At 49.3% G+C, this 17567-nt stretch overlaps 1 protein-coding gene across 2 annotated transcripts in view; it reads left to right on the forward strand.

The window, feature by feature from the left end:
• The first annotated feature begins 17116 nt into the window (after nucleotides 1–17116).
• PKD2L1 (polycystin 2 like 1, transient receptor potential cation channel) overlaps nucleotides 17117–17567 on the forward strand; it is a 40075-nt gene continuing 39624 nt past the window's right edge. For both annotated transcript variants that reach the window (XM_032180370.1, XM_032180362.2), the window contains exon 1: nucleotides 17117–17476. In XM_032180370.1, coding sequence (XP_032036261.1) covers nucleotides 17405–17476 — 72 coding nt within the window. In that variant the 5' untranslated portion in view covers nucleotides 17117–17404. The remainder of the gene's footprint in view (nucleotides 17477–17567) is intronic.

Raw genomic sequence — 17567 nt, forward strand, 5'->3', positions numbered from 1 at the left:
CTGCCGTTGCCATTGGCTCGGCGCAATCTGCTGTTCCCTCTGCCGCCAGCTCCTCGCTCCCCCTCCCTTCCCTTTCTCCTTCTCAGCTTCTCTTCCACCCGCCGCTGGGCCTCTGCCCGGCATCCCGAATCGGGAGCTTTCTCTCAGGAAGGGGCTGGGGACCCGGTTTGGGGCTGGGGCGCGGAGCCTAGCCCAGGACCGGCCCTCGGGCACACGGAGAACGGGTGGGTGGGCACTGGGGAAGTTTCTCAGGAAACAGTGGGGAACGCTCGGGGGGCGCCCACCACTAACAACTCCGTCCCGTCTTCCCGTCGCCCCAGGCGCGTGGCAGGGAGACGTGGCCGCCACCCCGGGATCGGGAGCTCGGGGGACGCGGGAAGCCCCGCCTCCCTCCCGGACGAGCGCTGGGGGCTCGGTCCGCCTGCGAACAATGGCTCTGCCCCGCCCACCAGCCACGCGCTGCTCACCCGGGACCGCACCGGACTCCGGCCGCACACACAGGCTGGCTGGTGTGTGTGTGCCTGCGCGCACGCATCCTGTTCAGGACCCGGGCGGGCAGTCCCATCCCCAAGCCCGCGCCTCCAGGATGCGTGCGGGAGGTTTTGGAGATTCTTCAGACTGGCAGGTTGTAATTTTGGAATCTTCTTTGTGGAAACAGTCAGGAAACACTGACATGTGTTTTCACCCAGCAGCAGGCGAAAGGACTTGGATGTGGAATAAGAATAGCTGGCAGGTATTGAATTATTATTGCAAGCCAATTCACAAGAATCGTTTTCTGTAAGCCTCTCTGTGACCCTGGGAGGTGGGTACCCCATTATTCCATTTTAAAAGTGAGGAAAGAGATATGGAGAGATGGAATAACTTGCCCATGGTCACAGCAACCTATAAGTGATGGAGCTGGCAGTTGAGCCCAGAAAGGCCATATGAGAGCCCAAGCTCTTAATCCCTGCTCAGGACCATATTGCCCTTGGTCCCTGAGATGCTCTGACCCTACTGATCTGTCCCTGTGCCGCCATCTTTTCCGGGTCTGTGGGAGCCTTACCATGAGAGCTCAGAACCAGGCAGGCTATGCATTCACCCGGTCTCCTTCCATGCCCATGTCTCCCCCAAATACTGCCCTAGGATCCTTCCTCTGGGAAGAGGAGAAAATACGGAGTGCCGCGCCAATGATTCACTTCCCAGGAAGAGAAGCACCTGGGATTTCCTGGGAGGAAGACTAAGCAGCTCCCTTGCTGACCACTGGTCTCAGGGTCAGGCCAACTCTCTGGCCAGTGACCAGGAGACTGCATTCCAATCCTGGCTCCCTGTCCGGTGTGAAAGTTCTGAACAAGATTGGATGATTTCAGATGTGGACAGCTCTTGCCTCAGAAGTACTTGGCATGTGGCACAGAAATCTGTACGTGGTCTGACCCCCTTCAGGGTCTCTCTGCAATGTCTAATTTGCTTAATTCTTTTGTTTTTTGTTTTTTTGAGAGGAAGTCTCGCTGTCTCCCCCAGGCTGGAGTGCAGTGGTGTGATCTCGCTTCACTGCAACCTTTGCCTCTCGGGTTCAAGCAATTCTCTTGCCTCGGCCTCCCAAGTAGCTGGAATTACAGGCATGCGCCACCACACTCAGCTAATTTTTTGTATTTTTAGTAGAGATGGTGTTTCACCATGTTGGCTAGGCTGGTCTTGAACTCCTGACCTCAGGTGATCCACGCGCCTTGGCCTCCCAAAGTGCTGGGATTATAGGCGTGAGCCACCACGCCTGTCCCGGAGAATATTTTCATTCTATTTCTCTTTCGAGCAGAGATCACCTCTAGTCCTGAGGCCCTGGTCACACTGTGGTTCTCAAGTGACAGTGGTCAAACCAACACACTGATTTGGATTCTAAGATTTATTTTTTCGGTCTGGGGGCCCTACCTCAGCAAAAGGAACAATAGTTTGAACAATTATGACAGCAAATAGTTTGAGACCAGCTTGGCCAACATAGTGAAACCCCATCTCTACTAGAAATACAAAAATCAGCTGGGCATGGTGGGAGGTGCCTGTAGTCCCCGCTACTTGGGAGGCTGAAGCAGGAGAATCGCTTGAACCCGGGAGGCGAAGGTTGCAGTGAGCTGAGATCACGCCACTGCCCTCCAGTGTCACCTCCAGGGTGACAAAGCAAGACTCCTTCTCAAAATAAAATAAAATTGTGATTTTTATTATTTTGTTTACAGCCAAGCTCCTTAATTTTAGTATTCAAAGTGCTTCATGATTTTACTCTGAACACCCTATTCCAGCCTTAATTCTCACTTCCCACTTAGTATAACTTGTACCTTCGTCAAACTGCACATTTGTCAACAGAATATAAAATAAAACTCCAAAAAACCCCTGCACTCTTGCTGATTTCTAAAGATGCTTCATTTTCCCAAGTTTTTCTTCTCCTGAACTCTGCCTGTCAAAATATTACCCATGATCCAGCAATTCCACTCGTAGATATAAACCCAACAGAAATGAAAACATATGCCCACACAAATGTATATATGAATATTCACTGGAGTATTATTCATAATCATCAAAAAGTGGAAACAACCTAAATGTCTGTCAACTGACTAATGAACAGATAAGATGAGCACTTTGGGAAGTGGAGGTGGGGGGATCATGGCAACATAGTGAGACCTTGTCTCAACAATAAAAATACAGCCTGAGCAACATAGTGAGACCTCGTCTATACTAAAAATCATTTTTTAAAACTTAGCTGGGCCTGGTGGCACAAGCCTGTAGTCCCAGCTACTCAGGATGCTGAGGCCAGAGGATTGCTTGAGCCCAGGAGGGGAGGCTGCAGTGAGCTATTATTATGCCACTGTACTCCAGCCTGGGCAACAGAGTGATACCCTGTTTCAAGAAAAAAAATATCAGCCAGGCATGGTGACACGTGTTTGTAGTCCCAGCTACTTGGGAGGCTGAGGCAGGAGGATCACTTGAGCCCAGGAAGTCAAGGCTGCTCAGCTGTCACCATGCCACTGCCCTCCAGCCTGGGTAACAAAGTGAGACCCTATCTCAAAACAACAACAACAAAAAAGAAAGAAAATAAATACATAAAATGAAAATAAAAAAATAAAAATTAGCCAGGCATGGCTGTGTGTGCCTGTAGTCTTAGCTACTCTGGAGGCTGAGGTAGGAAGATCACTTGAGCCCAGGAGTTTGAGGTTACAGTGAGCTATGATTGTGCCACTGCACTCCAGCCTGGGTGACAGAGTGAGAACATGTCTCTAATAATAAGATGTGGGATACCCACACAGTGGAATACCATTTGAGAATAAAAAAGAATAAACTACTGCTAAGTACTATAACATAATGAACCTTAAAAATAGAATGCTAAGTGAAAGCAGCCAGTCACAAAGTCTCACGTGTTGTTTGCTTCCATTTATATGAAATGTCCAGAATTGGCAAATTTATAGAGACAGAAAGTAGATTGGTGGTTGCCCAGGGCTTGCAAGGAGGATGGAGGATGTTGGGGGGTGATGGATAAGGAATGCAGGGTTTATTTTTGGAGTAATAAAACTGTTCTAAAATGGATTGTGGTGATGGATGCACAACCTGTGAATATACTAAAAGCCGTTAAATTGTATGATTTAAATGGATGAATTCTATGGTATATAAATTATATCTCAATAAGAAAAGTATTAAAAAAAAGACAAAAACTAAAGGCTGGGCATGGTGGCTCACACCTGTAATGCTAGCACTTTTGGGAGGCCGAGGTGGGTGGATCGCCTGAGGTCAGGAGTTCCAGATCAGCCTGGGCAACATGGCGAAACCCCATCTCTACTAAAAATACAAAAAATTAGCCAGGGGTGGTGGCGGGCACCTATAATCCTAGGTGCTCGGGAGGCTGAGGCAGGCTGAGGCAGGACAATCACTTGAACCCGGGGGGTGGGGGTGGAGTCTTGCTCTGTTGCCCAAGCTGGAATGCAGTGGCATGATCTCAGCTCACTGCAACCTCCACCTCTGGGGTTCAAGCAATTCTCCTACCTCAGCCTCCCAAGTAGCTGGGATTACAGGTGTGCACCACCACACCTGGCTAATTTTTGTATTTTTAGTAGAGATGAGATTTTGCCATGTTGGCCAGGTTGGTCTCAAACTCCTGACCTCAAGTGATCCACCTGCCTTGTCCTCCCAAAGTGCTGCGATTACAGGCGTCAGCCACTGCGCCTGGCTGGAGATCTTATAACTCTAGATGATTGAGCTATAGGCTCCAGAGGAAAGGTACACTCCAGACCAGCTCCGGAGAACGAGAGAAGACTTCCTGGAGGAGATGGTGGTGCTAAATCTGAAGGGACCATTAAGGGTGAGAGTGGAGAAGGGCAGTTGGCAAGTTCAGAGACCTAGAGGAGAAAAAGACTGAACTGATATTCTATGAACGAGGACCCTCGAATATGGCTCCTCCTGGGCCCCAGGCTAGATAGATGGTGCAGCAAGTCTTTCCCCGGTGGAGAAGAGGCCAGTGCACTAGCCCCACCCCTCCCTCTGTTGGCAGACATCTGTCTCTCCACACTATCCACAGAGCCATGGTCTTCCTCTCACTCCAGCCCTTTCTGTGTGTGCTCACACACTGGAATGTCTGCACACACAGGTATGCGTACTGGGGGACAGTCCTCCACCAACTTATTATTACCTATCCCTGGGGCCGTGGGGTAGGTCCACAGATCAGATAGTGCGTGTGACTGGAAGCAGTTTATGTCTCAGGGGCAGAATGTGTGAGATGGGTACTGACGGTGCCGGCAGATGAGGCCTGGGGACAAATGTCTTAGGACCAGGACCAGGGCCAGAGATTTCTGCAGTGGTCTGACCTTACAAAGATGCCTTTTCCCAGGCCACAGACTACTCCCTCCCTCCTCTGGAGGCCCATAGGGGATCTTTCCCCAGCCTGGAAGGCTACCCCATTCTGAGCAAGCCATCTAGGATGAACACATGGAGAGGAAAAGCAAACACAGGTCCAGGGCCTCCAACAACAAATAAACAAGCTGAAGGGAAAGTCTCTCTTCCCCTGACTCAGCTTCTGAGCCAAAGTAAAGAGAGAAGAGGAGCTTGCCCCCGCGTTGCCTTTTTTCTTTCTTTCTTTCTTTCTTTTTTGAGATGGAGTCTTGCTCTGTTGTCCAGGCTGGAGTGCAGTGGCACAGTCTCGGCTCACTACAACTTCCTCCTCCCAGGTTCAAGCAATTCTCCTGCCTCGGCCTCCCAAGTAGCTGGGATTACAGGCACCCGCCACCACACCTGGCTAATTTTTGTATTTTTTTTTTTTTTTTTTTTTGAGATGGAGTCTCGCTCTGTCACCCAGGCTGGAGTGCGGTGGCGCGATCTCGGCTCACTGCAAGCTCCGCCTCCCGGGTTCACGCCATTCTCCTGCCTCAGCCTCTCCAAGTAGCTGGGACTACAGGCGCCCGCCACCACGCCTGGCTAATTTTTTGTATTTTTTTTTAGTAGAGACAGGGTTTCACCGTGGTGTCGATCTCCTGACCTCGTGATCCGCCCGCCTCAGCCTCCCAGAGTGCTGGGATTACAAGCGTGAGCCACCGCGCCCGGCCTAATTTTTGTATTTTTAGTAGAGATGGGGTTTCACCATGTTGGCCAGGCTGGTCTCAAACTCCTGACCTCGTGATCTACCCGCCACAGCCTCCCAAAGTGTTGGGATTACAGGCATGAGCCACCGTGCCCGGCTCCCCTGTTGCCTTCCCGGTTGTAGAGAGGTAAACTCCCATTTGCCTCCTGCAGTTGCTAAGAGTGCTCCGAGGAAAGTCACACTCTCTTCCAGAGTTCTGAACCCACGCCTCTCTCCCTGCTGTAGGTGAAAGGAACAGACAGGCTCTGGCCATTCCTGGCCCTTCACCCCTTTTGCTTCTCTCCTCCCAACTGCCCCTCCCAAGCTGCTGCTTCCCCTACAAGGGAACTGTTTCCTGAGTCCATCTAGCCTCGTGCCCCAGCCAGCCATCTCTCCCTGGCCTTCCCTTTGCCTGACAGTAACCTCTCCCACAGCTGATGTCACCCTGGCTTTGCACTGACACAGCAGCTGAGCTGGGCACAGCAGGGCTGCGAGGTCCAGAGGGCAGCTGGCTATGTCTGTGGCCAAGCTTCCCTCAGTGCTCGCCCAGGGCTTTTCCTCAGCCAAGAGCCTGCTTCTCTCCCATTCTGTGCCTCTAAGCCAACGTAGCCACATGGGGATAGAGTGTTGACTGAGCCTCCCCTGTGCCCAGCGGAAAGTCAATTCTCTGCTCTGTGTGGGGGAGAATGGAGCCAAAGTTCTGCTCCCACCCCTGGGGAGCTCACAGATTTCTAAGAGAAACAGGACAAAGCACAATAGCAAACTGGGCAGGCTAGCATCTGATGAAGGCAGAGTGTAAACATACTATATTAAACAGGGTCGGAGTTCAGGGAAGAGAGAGGGGCGCCCTTCCTAAGAGGTGCCCCTAGAATTGGGTAGGGGAAGAGAATGGGCTGATGACAGAGTCATTTAGTGGTTTTTTTTTTTAATTAATTTATTTTTTTTTAAGCTTCTATTTACGTGCACTGTGCTTTGACAATCTACTAATATTTGCCCACATATTTACCTGTATTTTGCAAGGCTCAGAAAAGTTGTACCAGCCTGGGAGCACTGAGGTGGCAGATGTGATGGGGATTTGTCTGTACCTAACATCTGCTAGGTGCGTACTAGGTACTTCATATATTTTGTCTAGTAACTCGTTCTTTCCAGCCACAGAACAAACATGCTGAGCAGAAAATCAGAAGGACACTTGCTGGGCACTGCTTCTCCCCTGCCCTGCCACCACTTACCACTTCCCCCGTGATCACATTCCCTGCTGCAAAGCCTAGGAGGCCTGGCCCCTGGGCAAGTTACATTCTGGAAGGCTCCCCAGGTCAGCTAAAAGCTTCATCTTTCTACTCCAGCCCCCAACTCCACCTTTCTTCCCCATCTCTCCCTACCCAAGAGAGAAAGGGAAAATCCCATGCTAGCCCTCAGCTTTACCTTCAGCATCTAAGGTGTAAATTAATGTCATCAAGGTGAATCTCCATGCTGTTTTTCTGCTCCTCCCACACCCGGGCTTGGCTGGATTCTCTTTTAAAGGCCAGAGTTATTCCCTTCTCATGTCCTGAGGGACTCTGGATTTGCAATGTCATCTGGCCCAGATATGTTCTTGCAGAATATTTGGTGTCCCCACGTCCTCCTTTCAGGCAACAGCCCAGAAAGCCAACTACCTTTATCCCATCCTTCCTAAGCCTGCAGTTGAGGACCAGCCAGGGAGATAAAGGAGCCAAGCCTGGAGCCCCATGCACCGCAGGCCCCTCAGCCCCACCTCAGTTCCTGCAGCCTCAACAGCACTCATGGAACCCCAAAGGGGGCTGTGGACCCTGTTGTTCCCCAGGACACGCCAAGAACCCATCATTCTTTCCCCCTAATATTCACTTTACCAAACCACTGCTTTCCCCAGATAAGTGTCAATGTCTTTTTTCTGATCCCCAAGAGCTACTTGGCTCTCTGAGCCACCTGGCAAAGCTATGGCTGCCTATCGCATAGTTCAGGGAGGTCTATGAGGCTCAGCTGAGTGTGGGACCTCACCACCAACTCTGGCACCAGAGGATAGATGGTCACTTGAGAAACAGGGACCCCAGGAAAGGGATGGGGCCTGGTGCTGGCCAGCTAGCTTCCAGCCAGGGCAGGCTGACACCCGGGATCCGGGCTGAAGCCAACACTCAGGTAATCCCATTACCTCCTTCATGTTTTAGGGCTTCTAAGCAAGAAGCAGCCAAAGGCAGAGGCCTGGAAATGTAGGGCTTGCTTGGGAGGGTGAGTGTGCCTGAACGCATCCAGGAGCAGGCACAGAGTCTCATCCAGGGCATGGGAGGAGCCATGATGGAGGGTGGGGGCATGGGGAGAAGGAAATGAAATTGGGGAGTGAAATCAGCACATGAGGTGAGAGGTGAGGGTTCAGTTGTCTCCTTGAGAGGGGGAGAGCAGGTGTGACACTTGGTAGAAACCCCAGAGGGCTGAGGCTGTCACTTCTCCAAAGGAAGGCATGGAGGCAGTGCGAATGGGCCTCAGAGACCGCAGACTACAGGTAGGGTAGCTGACCAAGACGTTCACCTGGGCCACACTGCCCCAGGCCTGCTCCCACCTAGAGCAGCCTCGCCAGTAGTTGAGTGTGGCAGGGATGCGAAGGAAAGCCCATTCCTGGGGGACACAGAACTCCCGATGGCCTACTGTGGCTCCCAGAAGGTTTCACTGAACCTCTCTTCGACTACGCCACAGCTGCCCTCCCAATCTTCCTACCCTATCTCCTTCACTCAGGCAGGACTTTCCTCACTTCTGACAGCGCTCTCAGCCTCACTCAGCTCCCTGTTTTCTCTCACAGATGTTTCCCCCACGAAAAACCACACATAGTTGCCCAGCCTTGGTGCCTGCTTCTCAGAGGAGCCAGTTTAATAGGGGCCATTACTAGACCTCTAGAATGATAAAGCCCTGTAGGTTTAGGACCTGTTAGCAGGCCCAGATCTGAACCTGCAGAGTTATCCAGAGGGGGGAAAAAAAAAAGGTAAGGTATAGGAAGAAGCTGTGGAGAGAAGTGGTCTCTAGATTGAGGCCCCTCTGAGGGCTCGGCCCCTCTAAGGGCTCAGCCCATCCAAACTGGATTATCTGCTCTTTTACATCCAGAAAAGAGCAGGCTCTCCATATTGACATACATGGGGCCAGGGTCCTTCTGCCACCCAGTGGCCCTGGTGGGTAAAGCACCTTTGTGGCCTCCCACTGGGTCCTGTGATTGCGCTGGTGAGGGTAGGAATGGAGAATTTGTTCTGCTGGTTGGGGTCCTCTCTGTCTCTCATTTACAGCATAAATTACAAAAATCCTGACTTCCAAACTTAATTCCCAAAATTTCCTCCTTTAAAATTAGCACCATAGTCGGCTGAGCACAGTGGCTCACGCCTGTAATCCTAGCACTTTGGGAGGCCGAGGCGGGTGGATCACCTGAGGTCAGGAGTTCGAGACCAGCCTGGCCAACATGGCGAAACCCCATCTCTACTAAAAATACAAAAATTAGTCAGGCATGGTGGCGAGCGCCTATAATCCCAGCTACTCGGGAGGCTGAGGCAGGAGAATCGCTTGAACCCGGGAGGCGGAGGTTGAAGTGAGCCGAGATTGTGCCACTTCACCCCAGCCTGGGCAAAAGAGCAAAACTCTGTGTAAAAAAAAAAAAAAAAAATTAGCACCATAGTCACACACATCTGTGAATGTACTACAACCATTGAATTGTCTGTTTTAAGTAGGTGAATTTTATGGCACGTGATTCTGTCTCAGTAAAGCTGTTTTAAAATCAGCACCATAAGAAGTGGGTGAGGCTTTCAGTACGTGAAGATGAGGATGGTTGTTTCCGTTTCTTAGGATATCCCCAAACTGATATGAAAGAAGGTCACACAGTAGGTACTCAACAAATCTTTAATAAATTACTAGTGTTGTTAAATGGAGCCAGTTTTTTTTCTTTTTTTTGTAATTTCTTTTTTTTTTTTTTAGCCACTTTTTTCATTGCCTCACCACTTACCCTTGAAGCTGTACACCTTCATTCCCCCAAATCTGTAGGCATCAAAAGCCTTCTTACTTTCCAAGGTCACCTGAGATCTTCTAGTCTAAACATCCAAAAGCTTTTCATTGATCAGAACCCTCCTTGAACTTTTTTATTTTTTTGAGACTGAGTTTTACTCTTTTTACCCAGGCCGGAGTACAATGGCGTGATCTCGGCTCACCACAAACTCCACTTTCCGGGTTCAAGCTATTCTCTTGCCTCAGCCTCCTGACTAGCTGGGATTACAGGCGTGCACCATCACACCTGGCTAATTTTGTTTTTTTTTTTTTTTTTTTTTTTTTTGAGACAGAGTCTCGCTTTTTTTTTTTTTTTTTTTTTTTTTTTTTTTGAGACGGAGTCTTGCTCTGTCCCCTAGGCTGGAGTGCAGTGGCGCGATCTCGGCTCACTGCAAGCTCCGCCTCCCGGGTTCACGCCATTCTCCTGCCTCAGCCTCCCGAGTAGCTGGGACAACAGGCGCCCGCCAACACGCCCGGCTAATTTTTTTTTGTACTTTTAGTAGAGACGGGGTTCCACCGTGTTAGCCAGGATGGTCTCGACCTCCTGACCTCGTGATCCACCCGCCTCGGCCCCCCAAAGTGCTGGGATTACAGGCTTGAGCCACCGCGCCCGGCCTAATTTTGTATTTTTAGTAGAGATGGGATTACTCCATGTTGGTCAGGCTGGTCTCAAACTCCCAAAGGTGATCTGGCCCACCTTGGCCTCCCAAAGTGCTGGGATTACAGGTGTGAGCCACCTCGCCTGGCCCCAAAAAGGATCTCTTTAAAGACATGGGGCTGGGTGCAGTGGCTCATGCCTGTAGTCCAAGCACTTTGGGAGACTGAGACGGGAGGATCACTTGAGGCCAGGAGTTTGAGACCAGCCTGGGCAACATGTCTCTACAAAAAATACAAAAATTAGCCAGGTGTGGTGGTATGCCCTGTAGTCGTAGCTATCTGGGAGGCTGAGATGGGAGGATTGCTTAAGCCTGGGATGTAGAGGTTGCAGTGAGCTGCAATTGTACCTCTACACTCCAGCCTGGGCAACAGAGTGAGACTCTGTCTCAAAAAACAAACAAATAACAAATTTTACTATTTTTCCCACACAGATGACTAGTGGCATATTGATGAAGCTTAAGGTCTCATGCCCAGGATGCTTTCTTATAGGTACATGATTCCCAATGTTTTCCATTAAGAATCGTTGTCATAGTGAGTCATGGTTATTAATGGACTGTGTCCTATGGTTTACACTTACTGATGTGGAAACAGTTAAGAATCAGTATGTAGTCTACAGAAGGGTGGTTTGAAGCTTGCCTCTCCCTGTAGAACTTGGAATGTGAATCACCCCAAGATTCTTTTGTGTGGAATATGGAGGGCGACTTTCCCCAGGGGTTCTTTCAGGAGAACTTACAAGGTCATGGGCCCCAAGTTTCCTTCCTATAGACTTTGCTATTTCTGGATCTTTATTGGAGTGCAGTAGATCTGGGGGTCACTGAAGAAGCTTGTTGGGATGGGCATGCTGTGAAAAGGGAGCTCACTGGTGGCAGAAATGGGGTGATCCTCACCCCAGTGTCTACACTTGGATGGCATATTACCAAAAACCACATCCCAGTGAAGCCATGGGACCAATTCGCCAAGTGGGTTAAAAAGCTTCCTGATGAAGCTGGGCGCGGTGGCTCACGCCTGTAATCCCAGCACTCTGGGAGGCCGAGGCTGGCGGATCACAAGCTCAGGCAATCAAGACCATCCTGGCTAACACGGTGAAACCCCGTCTCTACTAAAAATACAAAAAAATTAGCCGGGTGTGGTGGCGGGTGCCTGTAGTCCCAGCTACTCGGGAGGCTGAGGCAGGAGAATGGCATGAACCCAGGAGGCAGAGGTTTCAGTGAGCCGAGATCATGCCACTGCACTCCAGCCTGGGCGACAGAGCGAGAGTCCGTCTCAAAAAAAAAAAAGCTTCCTGATGAAGAGGTGCTTCTGGCTTTGATGGGCCACAAGGCTTGTCATGTGGTTATAAAACTCATCTAATAGGTGCTGTCACTCAAAGATTACCTTTGGAATTCTCTCCAGGCCAAATGGTATCACTCCATTCTACTGGTGTCAGCTGCTTAAAATAGTGTAGACACAGAGAGTTCTGGGACCCATGTTGCTCAGAAACAATGTCAAAGTCCTGGCTGAAGGTATCTACATTACCCACGAGTTGCTGTATATGAGTGGAATGTACAAGCACGAACGCAATAGCAAGAGAACTAAATTTGTTTTGTGCTTCAAAGTACACAGTTTATAAAGACTTCTATATTCTATTATCTAAATCCTAAAACAGTCCTTAAAGTCAGCAGGGCAGGCATTGCTATCAACACTTTGGAGATTTGCAGATAGGTAAACTGAGTCTCAGAAGCGACTTGTTCAGAACCATATACTAGTAAGTTGCTGAGCCAACTGCTAAACCCAGGGACTTTATTCACATTTTTTGTTTGTTTGAGACAGAGTCTTGCTCTGTTGCCCAGGCTGGAGTGCAGTGGCATGATCTCGGCTCACAGCAACCTCCGCCTCCCAGGTACAAGTGATTCTCCTGCCTCAGCCTCCCGAGTAGCTGGAATTACAGGCACATGCCACCATGCCCGGCTAATTTTTGTATTTTTAGTAGAGACAGTGTTTCACCATGTTGGCCAGGCTGGTCTCGAACTCCTGACTTCAGGTGATCCGCCCGCCTCAGTCTCCCAAAGTGTTGGGATTACAGGCATGAGCCACCGCGCCTGGCTGACACTGGTTTGTCGATGGCATCGACAAAAGGAAAAGTCAAGTGCCAGTAGGAGCTTGAGGACATGGAGAAAGGTACTGGACACAAGAAAATCAGGAGATGCTACTTGATTACCACATTTGCAATTTCTTGAGCAAGTTTAAACATCGTAAGAATGCAGACAACTTTTTGAGAAAATTTCTCAAGCCGTGTTGCATAAGCTGTGCTCCTGGGGCCAGTACGGGTTGATCCACACACATGGGGAATGCTTAACACTAAGCAGGAGAAAGCAATCGGATTTTGCCCAGGTAGGTGACCAAAGGTGAATAAAGCAGTCCACTGGTGGCCTTGAACTATCAGAGATGTGAGACTTGTCACATGATGACCCTCCTTTAGCACAGTCAAACCCCTGCTGGTACAAGCCTCCTCCAGAATTCAAAATTACCCAATGGGAATCATATACCATCTCCTGTTGCTTTTCCTGCTTCTCTGGACCATACTGTTAGCTTCCTGTTCATCAACCCTATCCTAAGGTCCAGTTATGCAAGGCAAGGGTCTTTACGCAATTATTTAAAAGGCTTGTAGGTGAGAGGTAGTGGCTCCCTTTTCCTTTGTCATCAGCTTATCTAACATAAGGTGGTTAATTCTGGCACAGTTCCTCCTCCTTTTTCTTTTTTTTTTCTGGGGAGTTTCCAAATTTATTGTTTATCAATTGACTCATCTTGGAAATTGAGCTGTAAAACACCAGGATAGAGGATGGTCTTCAAATCTGTTCCCCCACCAGGGCAGTGTTGTATACTTCCAAAACTTTCTAGGTCTCCTCCAAGTGACTCAAGGGAAGGGAATTTCACCACCTCTCATGGGAGGTTGTTTTATAGCCTCTTACGTCTTACCCATTATGAAAGTTCTGATGAAACATTTTTTTCCCCTTTGGTTCATTCATTACCCTTAGATAATCCCCTAAAGAGCACCTTCACAATCCCTCTCCTTCTTTGGGGCTTATGCCTTCAACTATCTGCACATGGCTGTCAGGACCCCATCCCACACACATGCACCTGCACTCCTTAGCTCTTCAGCCAGGCCTACCCACATGCAATTCTTTTCATCTTTCCTCATACATCAAAACCTCAAGTGAATTGGAAAGGGGATTATGGCTCCCTTCTCAAGATTTTCTCACGTCAGCTGCATCCCTTCTCCTCAACCACATGTCAGGTTTGTGTATGCCAACAGCCGTTCACCAATGGAAATGAGGTTTTTCTGGAATGCTGTGTTCTATAGTTAAAAAAAAAAAAAGATTCCTCCTACCCATAGCTCATATCTAGGTTGGATCAATATTTATACAAACTATAATAAGGAGGAAAAATCTAAAAGAAGTCTGGGACTACCTTAAATCTCCAACCACCAAGAAACTTTTAAACTACAAACAAAAATCTCTAAATAATATATTTCCCTTAAACATAGGCTATGAATTAATAAAATAAATTCAATCACCTTTTGGTAAAGGAAGCATGAAAGGATTGACTACTCATTTGTTTATGGATGAAAAATTAGCATGGATGAGTGCCCCAAATGAAAAAGAACCCTTCCTTTTCTTCTTATTTTGTTATTTCTTCCCACTGACTTGGTCAGAAGCCACCTCCTTTTGTTCTTCAACCACTCTGAATAGCTGGTGGTTTCCATGGTCTCTGAAGGGATTCACGCACACCACAGTCCTCGGCGGCAATAGGGACCACCAGGAGGTCCTCACTCTCGTTATGCAACCTCACGCCTTCCCTCTCCTCTGTTTTCTCCCAACTGCACTAAGGGCCAGTCTTCTACAACCCTAGGGGCATCACAGACATCTTCAGAGCCCCAAGACCTCGCCTATCATTCCTATGCTTAGAAGGAACCTCTTCTTTTCCAAACCTTCCCATCCAAACCTGATGGGGCTCTTCCTTCCCAAACCTCACCCATCCATCAAGATCTAGCTTCTGTTTCATTTCCTCCAGAGGAAGCTGCCTTTTCCTCTAAACTTCATAATGTTTAGTGTCTATACCACTAAAATATGCTACCTCACATTATTCATGCCACCATTTGCTGCTGCTGCTTTTTTTTTTTTTTTCTTTGAAACAAGCTCTTGCTCTGTCACCAAGGCTGGAGTGCAATGGCATGAACACGGCTCACTGCAGCCCTGACCTCCCAGGCTCAAGCAATCCTCCTGCCTCAGCCTCCTGTGTATTTGGGATCATAGACATGCATTACCATGCCCTGTTAATTTTTTGATTTTTTTGCAGAGACTGGGTCTCACTTTGTTGCCCAGGCTGGTCTAGAACTCCTAGTCTCAAGCTCGGCCTCCCAAAGTGCTGGTGATAGCCACTGTGCCTGGCCCATTTGCTCCATTTTTTAAAGTTTTATTTTATTTTTAATTGATAAATAATAATTCTATATACTTATGAGGTACAATGTGACATTTTGATACATGTATACATTGTGGAGTGATCAAATCAGGTGAATTAGCATATTCATCACTTCAAATATTTATCATTTCTTTGTAGTAAGAACATTTTAAATCCTCTCTGTTAGCTATTTTGAAGTACACAGTACCTCATTATTAACTGTAGTCACCACACTGTGCAACAGAACAACAGAACGTATTCCTCTTGCCTCACTGAAAGCTTTTATCCATCAACCACTCTCTTCCCCTCTCACCCACCCCTCGCCCCCAGCCTCTGGTAACCACCATTCCGCTCTCTACTTCTACGAGTTCAATTTTTTTAGATTCCACATATAAGTGAGAGCATAGGGCATCTGTCTCATTATGCCTGGCTTATTTCACTTAACATAATGTTCTCTAGGTTTATCTATGTTGTCGTAAATGACAGAATTTTCTGTGTATTTTTTCAAGGCTGAATATATTATATTGTGCATATATACCACATCTTTTAAATCCGTTCGTCTGCTGATGGATACTTAGATTGTTTCCATATCTTGGCTATTGTTAATAATCCTGCAATGGACATGGGAGAGGAGACATCTATTCAACACAATGATTTCAATTCCTTTGAGATTCCTGGAACATATGGTAATTCTATTTTTAGTTTTTTGAGGAACCTCCATACTGTTTTCCGAGATGTCTGTACTAATTTACAATATAGCCAAGCATACAAGGGCCCCCTTTTCTCCACGGCCTCGCCAACACTTGTTATCTTTCTTTCTTTCTTTTTTCTTGAGACAGGGTCTTGCTCTGTTGCTCAGGCTGGAGTGCAGTGGTGTGATTTCAGCTCACTGCAGCCTCACCGCCTCAGCCTCCCCAGCTCAAGTGGTTCTACCACCCCAGCCACCTGAGTAGCTGGGACTACATGCACGCACCGCATGCCTGGCTAATTTTTTTGTTTGTTTGTTTGTTTTTTGTAGAGGCGTTGTTCCACCATGTTGCCCAGGCTGGTCTTGAACTCCTGAGCTCAAGTGATCCTCCTGCCCTGGCCTCCCAAAGTGCTGGGATTACAGGTGTGGGCAACCACACCCAGCCAAGAGCTCTTTATAGGGACACTCAAGACTGATTATTTTGACAAGGCTGATGTTTTGCTGAATGTGAAGGTGGGCTTCAGGCCAGTGAGTAGCCCTAGGTGGGGAGCCAGGAGTTGGGAGAGGAAAGTTTCTCCTCTAGCCTCAAGGAGGAGAAACTGCAGGGTGACCACCACCACCTGTGGGACCAGCCCCATTCTGGGGCATCATACATGCCTATAGGGGAGCTGGGGCAGGTGATCAGAGGCTGGAGCAGGGCATAGGCAGGGATGTGCTTGGGGGCTCATGCCACAGTTTTAATTCAGAGACCTGCAGTTATAAAGAAAGCAGATTAATCCTGATATCATGCATAGTTCCACTTTGTGCTCAAGCTTACAATTCTAGGCCCAGGACTAAGCAGAGCCATGGGAAAAGGTTCCCAGCTCAGCTTTAGACCCACTCCCCTTTAGTCCCATGTCACACTGTCCTTGCCCTTTGTTCTCTGATCCAGCCTCCCAACCAGGTCTTAGCCTTTTTCCCATACTGAGCCCCACACCCTTAAGGAACCCCCTCTCTTGGTGTATCTCACCTGTAAGCCATGGAAAGGCAAGCCTCAGAACAAGAATATACACAACCTAGAACTCTGTGGTCCTCTCCCCTGCCCTCTCAGTGCCCTGAAGTATGTGAGACTGGGGTTCCTCCTGCCACTGTCCTTTCCCCACAGCTGAGAGGGTGAAGTGAGGGAGGGGAGCTGCCCGTCTCTACTCCACCAGGGGACAGCTCAAGGTGAGACAGGACAGGAGCCTCAGACTCATTGGCTGAGCCTGGGAGGTGGGCAGAGCCTGGGAGGGGGACAGCACTCTTCAGCTTTCCTCCTGGCCTTGGTCCCCACCCCAATCCATGTCGGCCCTTTCAGGAGCTTTTAGTGGGAATGAGCTCAGACCCGCAGAACAGGCCCCCGGCTCCCCTCCTGTCTCAGCTCCTCCCATTGCTCTTTGATCGTCTCTTCTGTCCGACCTCTGGGCCATCTCTCCATCAGGCACATCTCCGAGCAGCTGTCTTCATCCCCAGCATCGCCTCTTCCTTCCGTTTCTCCTTCCACTCCCAGCTCCACATCCTCCTTCTATTCTCCCCTCTCCCCTCTTCAGACCCCCACCTTCCAGTTCCCTCACCTCCCCTTTCTGCTCGTCCCCTGGGGCTTGCAGCAAGAGGGAGACAGAGCTCCTGACAGGATTGATGGTCTTTCCCCACCCTATCCTCTCATCCGCTCCCTCCCCAGCAGGCACAGACTTCCCCTACAAAAGGCAGGAGCCCAGGCTGTGTGGAAACAGCTGCTCTCAGACGCCCTTCCCTTTGCTGTCTGCTGGCTAGGCTGGGCTGCGCCTCTGCTCCCTCTTCCTCTAGCTGACAGTGGGCACCTGGGGTACCGGGCCCCCCCACCTCATTCCCCATGAATGCTGTGGAAAGTCCTGAGGGGCAGGAGCTGCAAAAGCTGGGGAGTGGAGCCTGGGACAACCCGGCCTACAGTGGTCCCCCTTCCCCACACGGGACGCTGAGAGTCTGCACCATCTCCAGCACGGGGCCCCTGCAGCCCCAACCCAAGAAGCCTGAAGATGAACCCCAGGAGACGGCACACAGGACCCGAGTGTCCAGCTGCTGCCTCCATATCTGTCAAGGCATCAGAGGTACCAGATAGGGGGAGGGTTCTCCTGGGATATTAGAGTCAGGAGAAGGAGTCACCAAAAGCTTTTGGGCAGGGGGTGGGGGTGGAATGTG

Source organism: Hylobates moloch, unplaced genomic scaffold (assembly GCF_009828535.3).
Source record: "Hylobates moloch isolate HMO894 unplaced genomic scaffold, HMol_V3 SCAFFOLD_3, whole genome shotgun sequence".
Classification (NCBI taxonomy): domain Eukaryota; kingdom Metazoa; phylum Chordata; class Mammalia; order Primates; family Hylobatidae; genus Hylobates; species Hylobates moloch.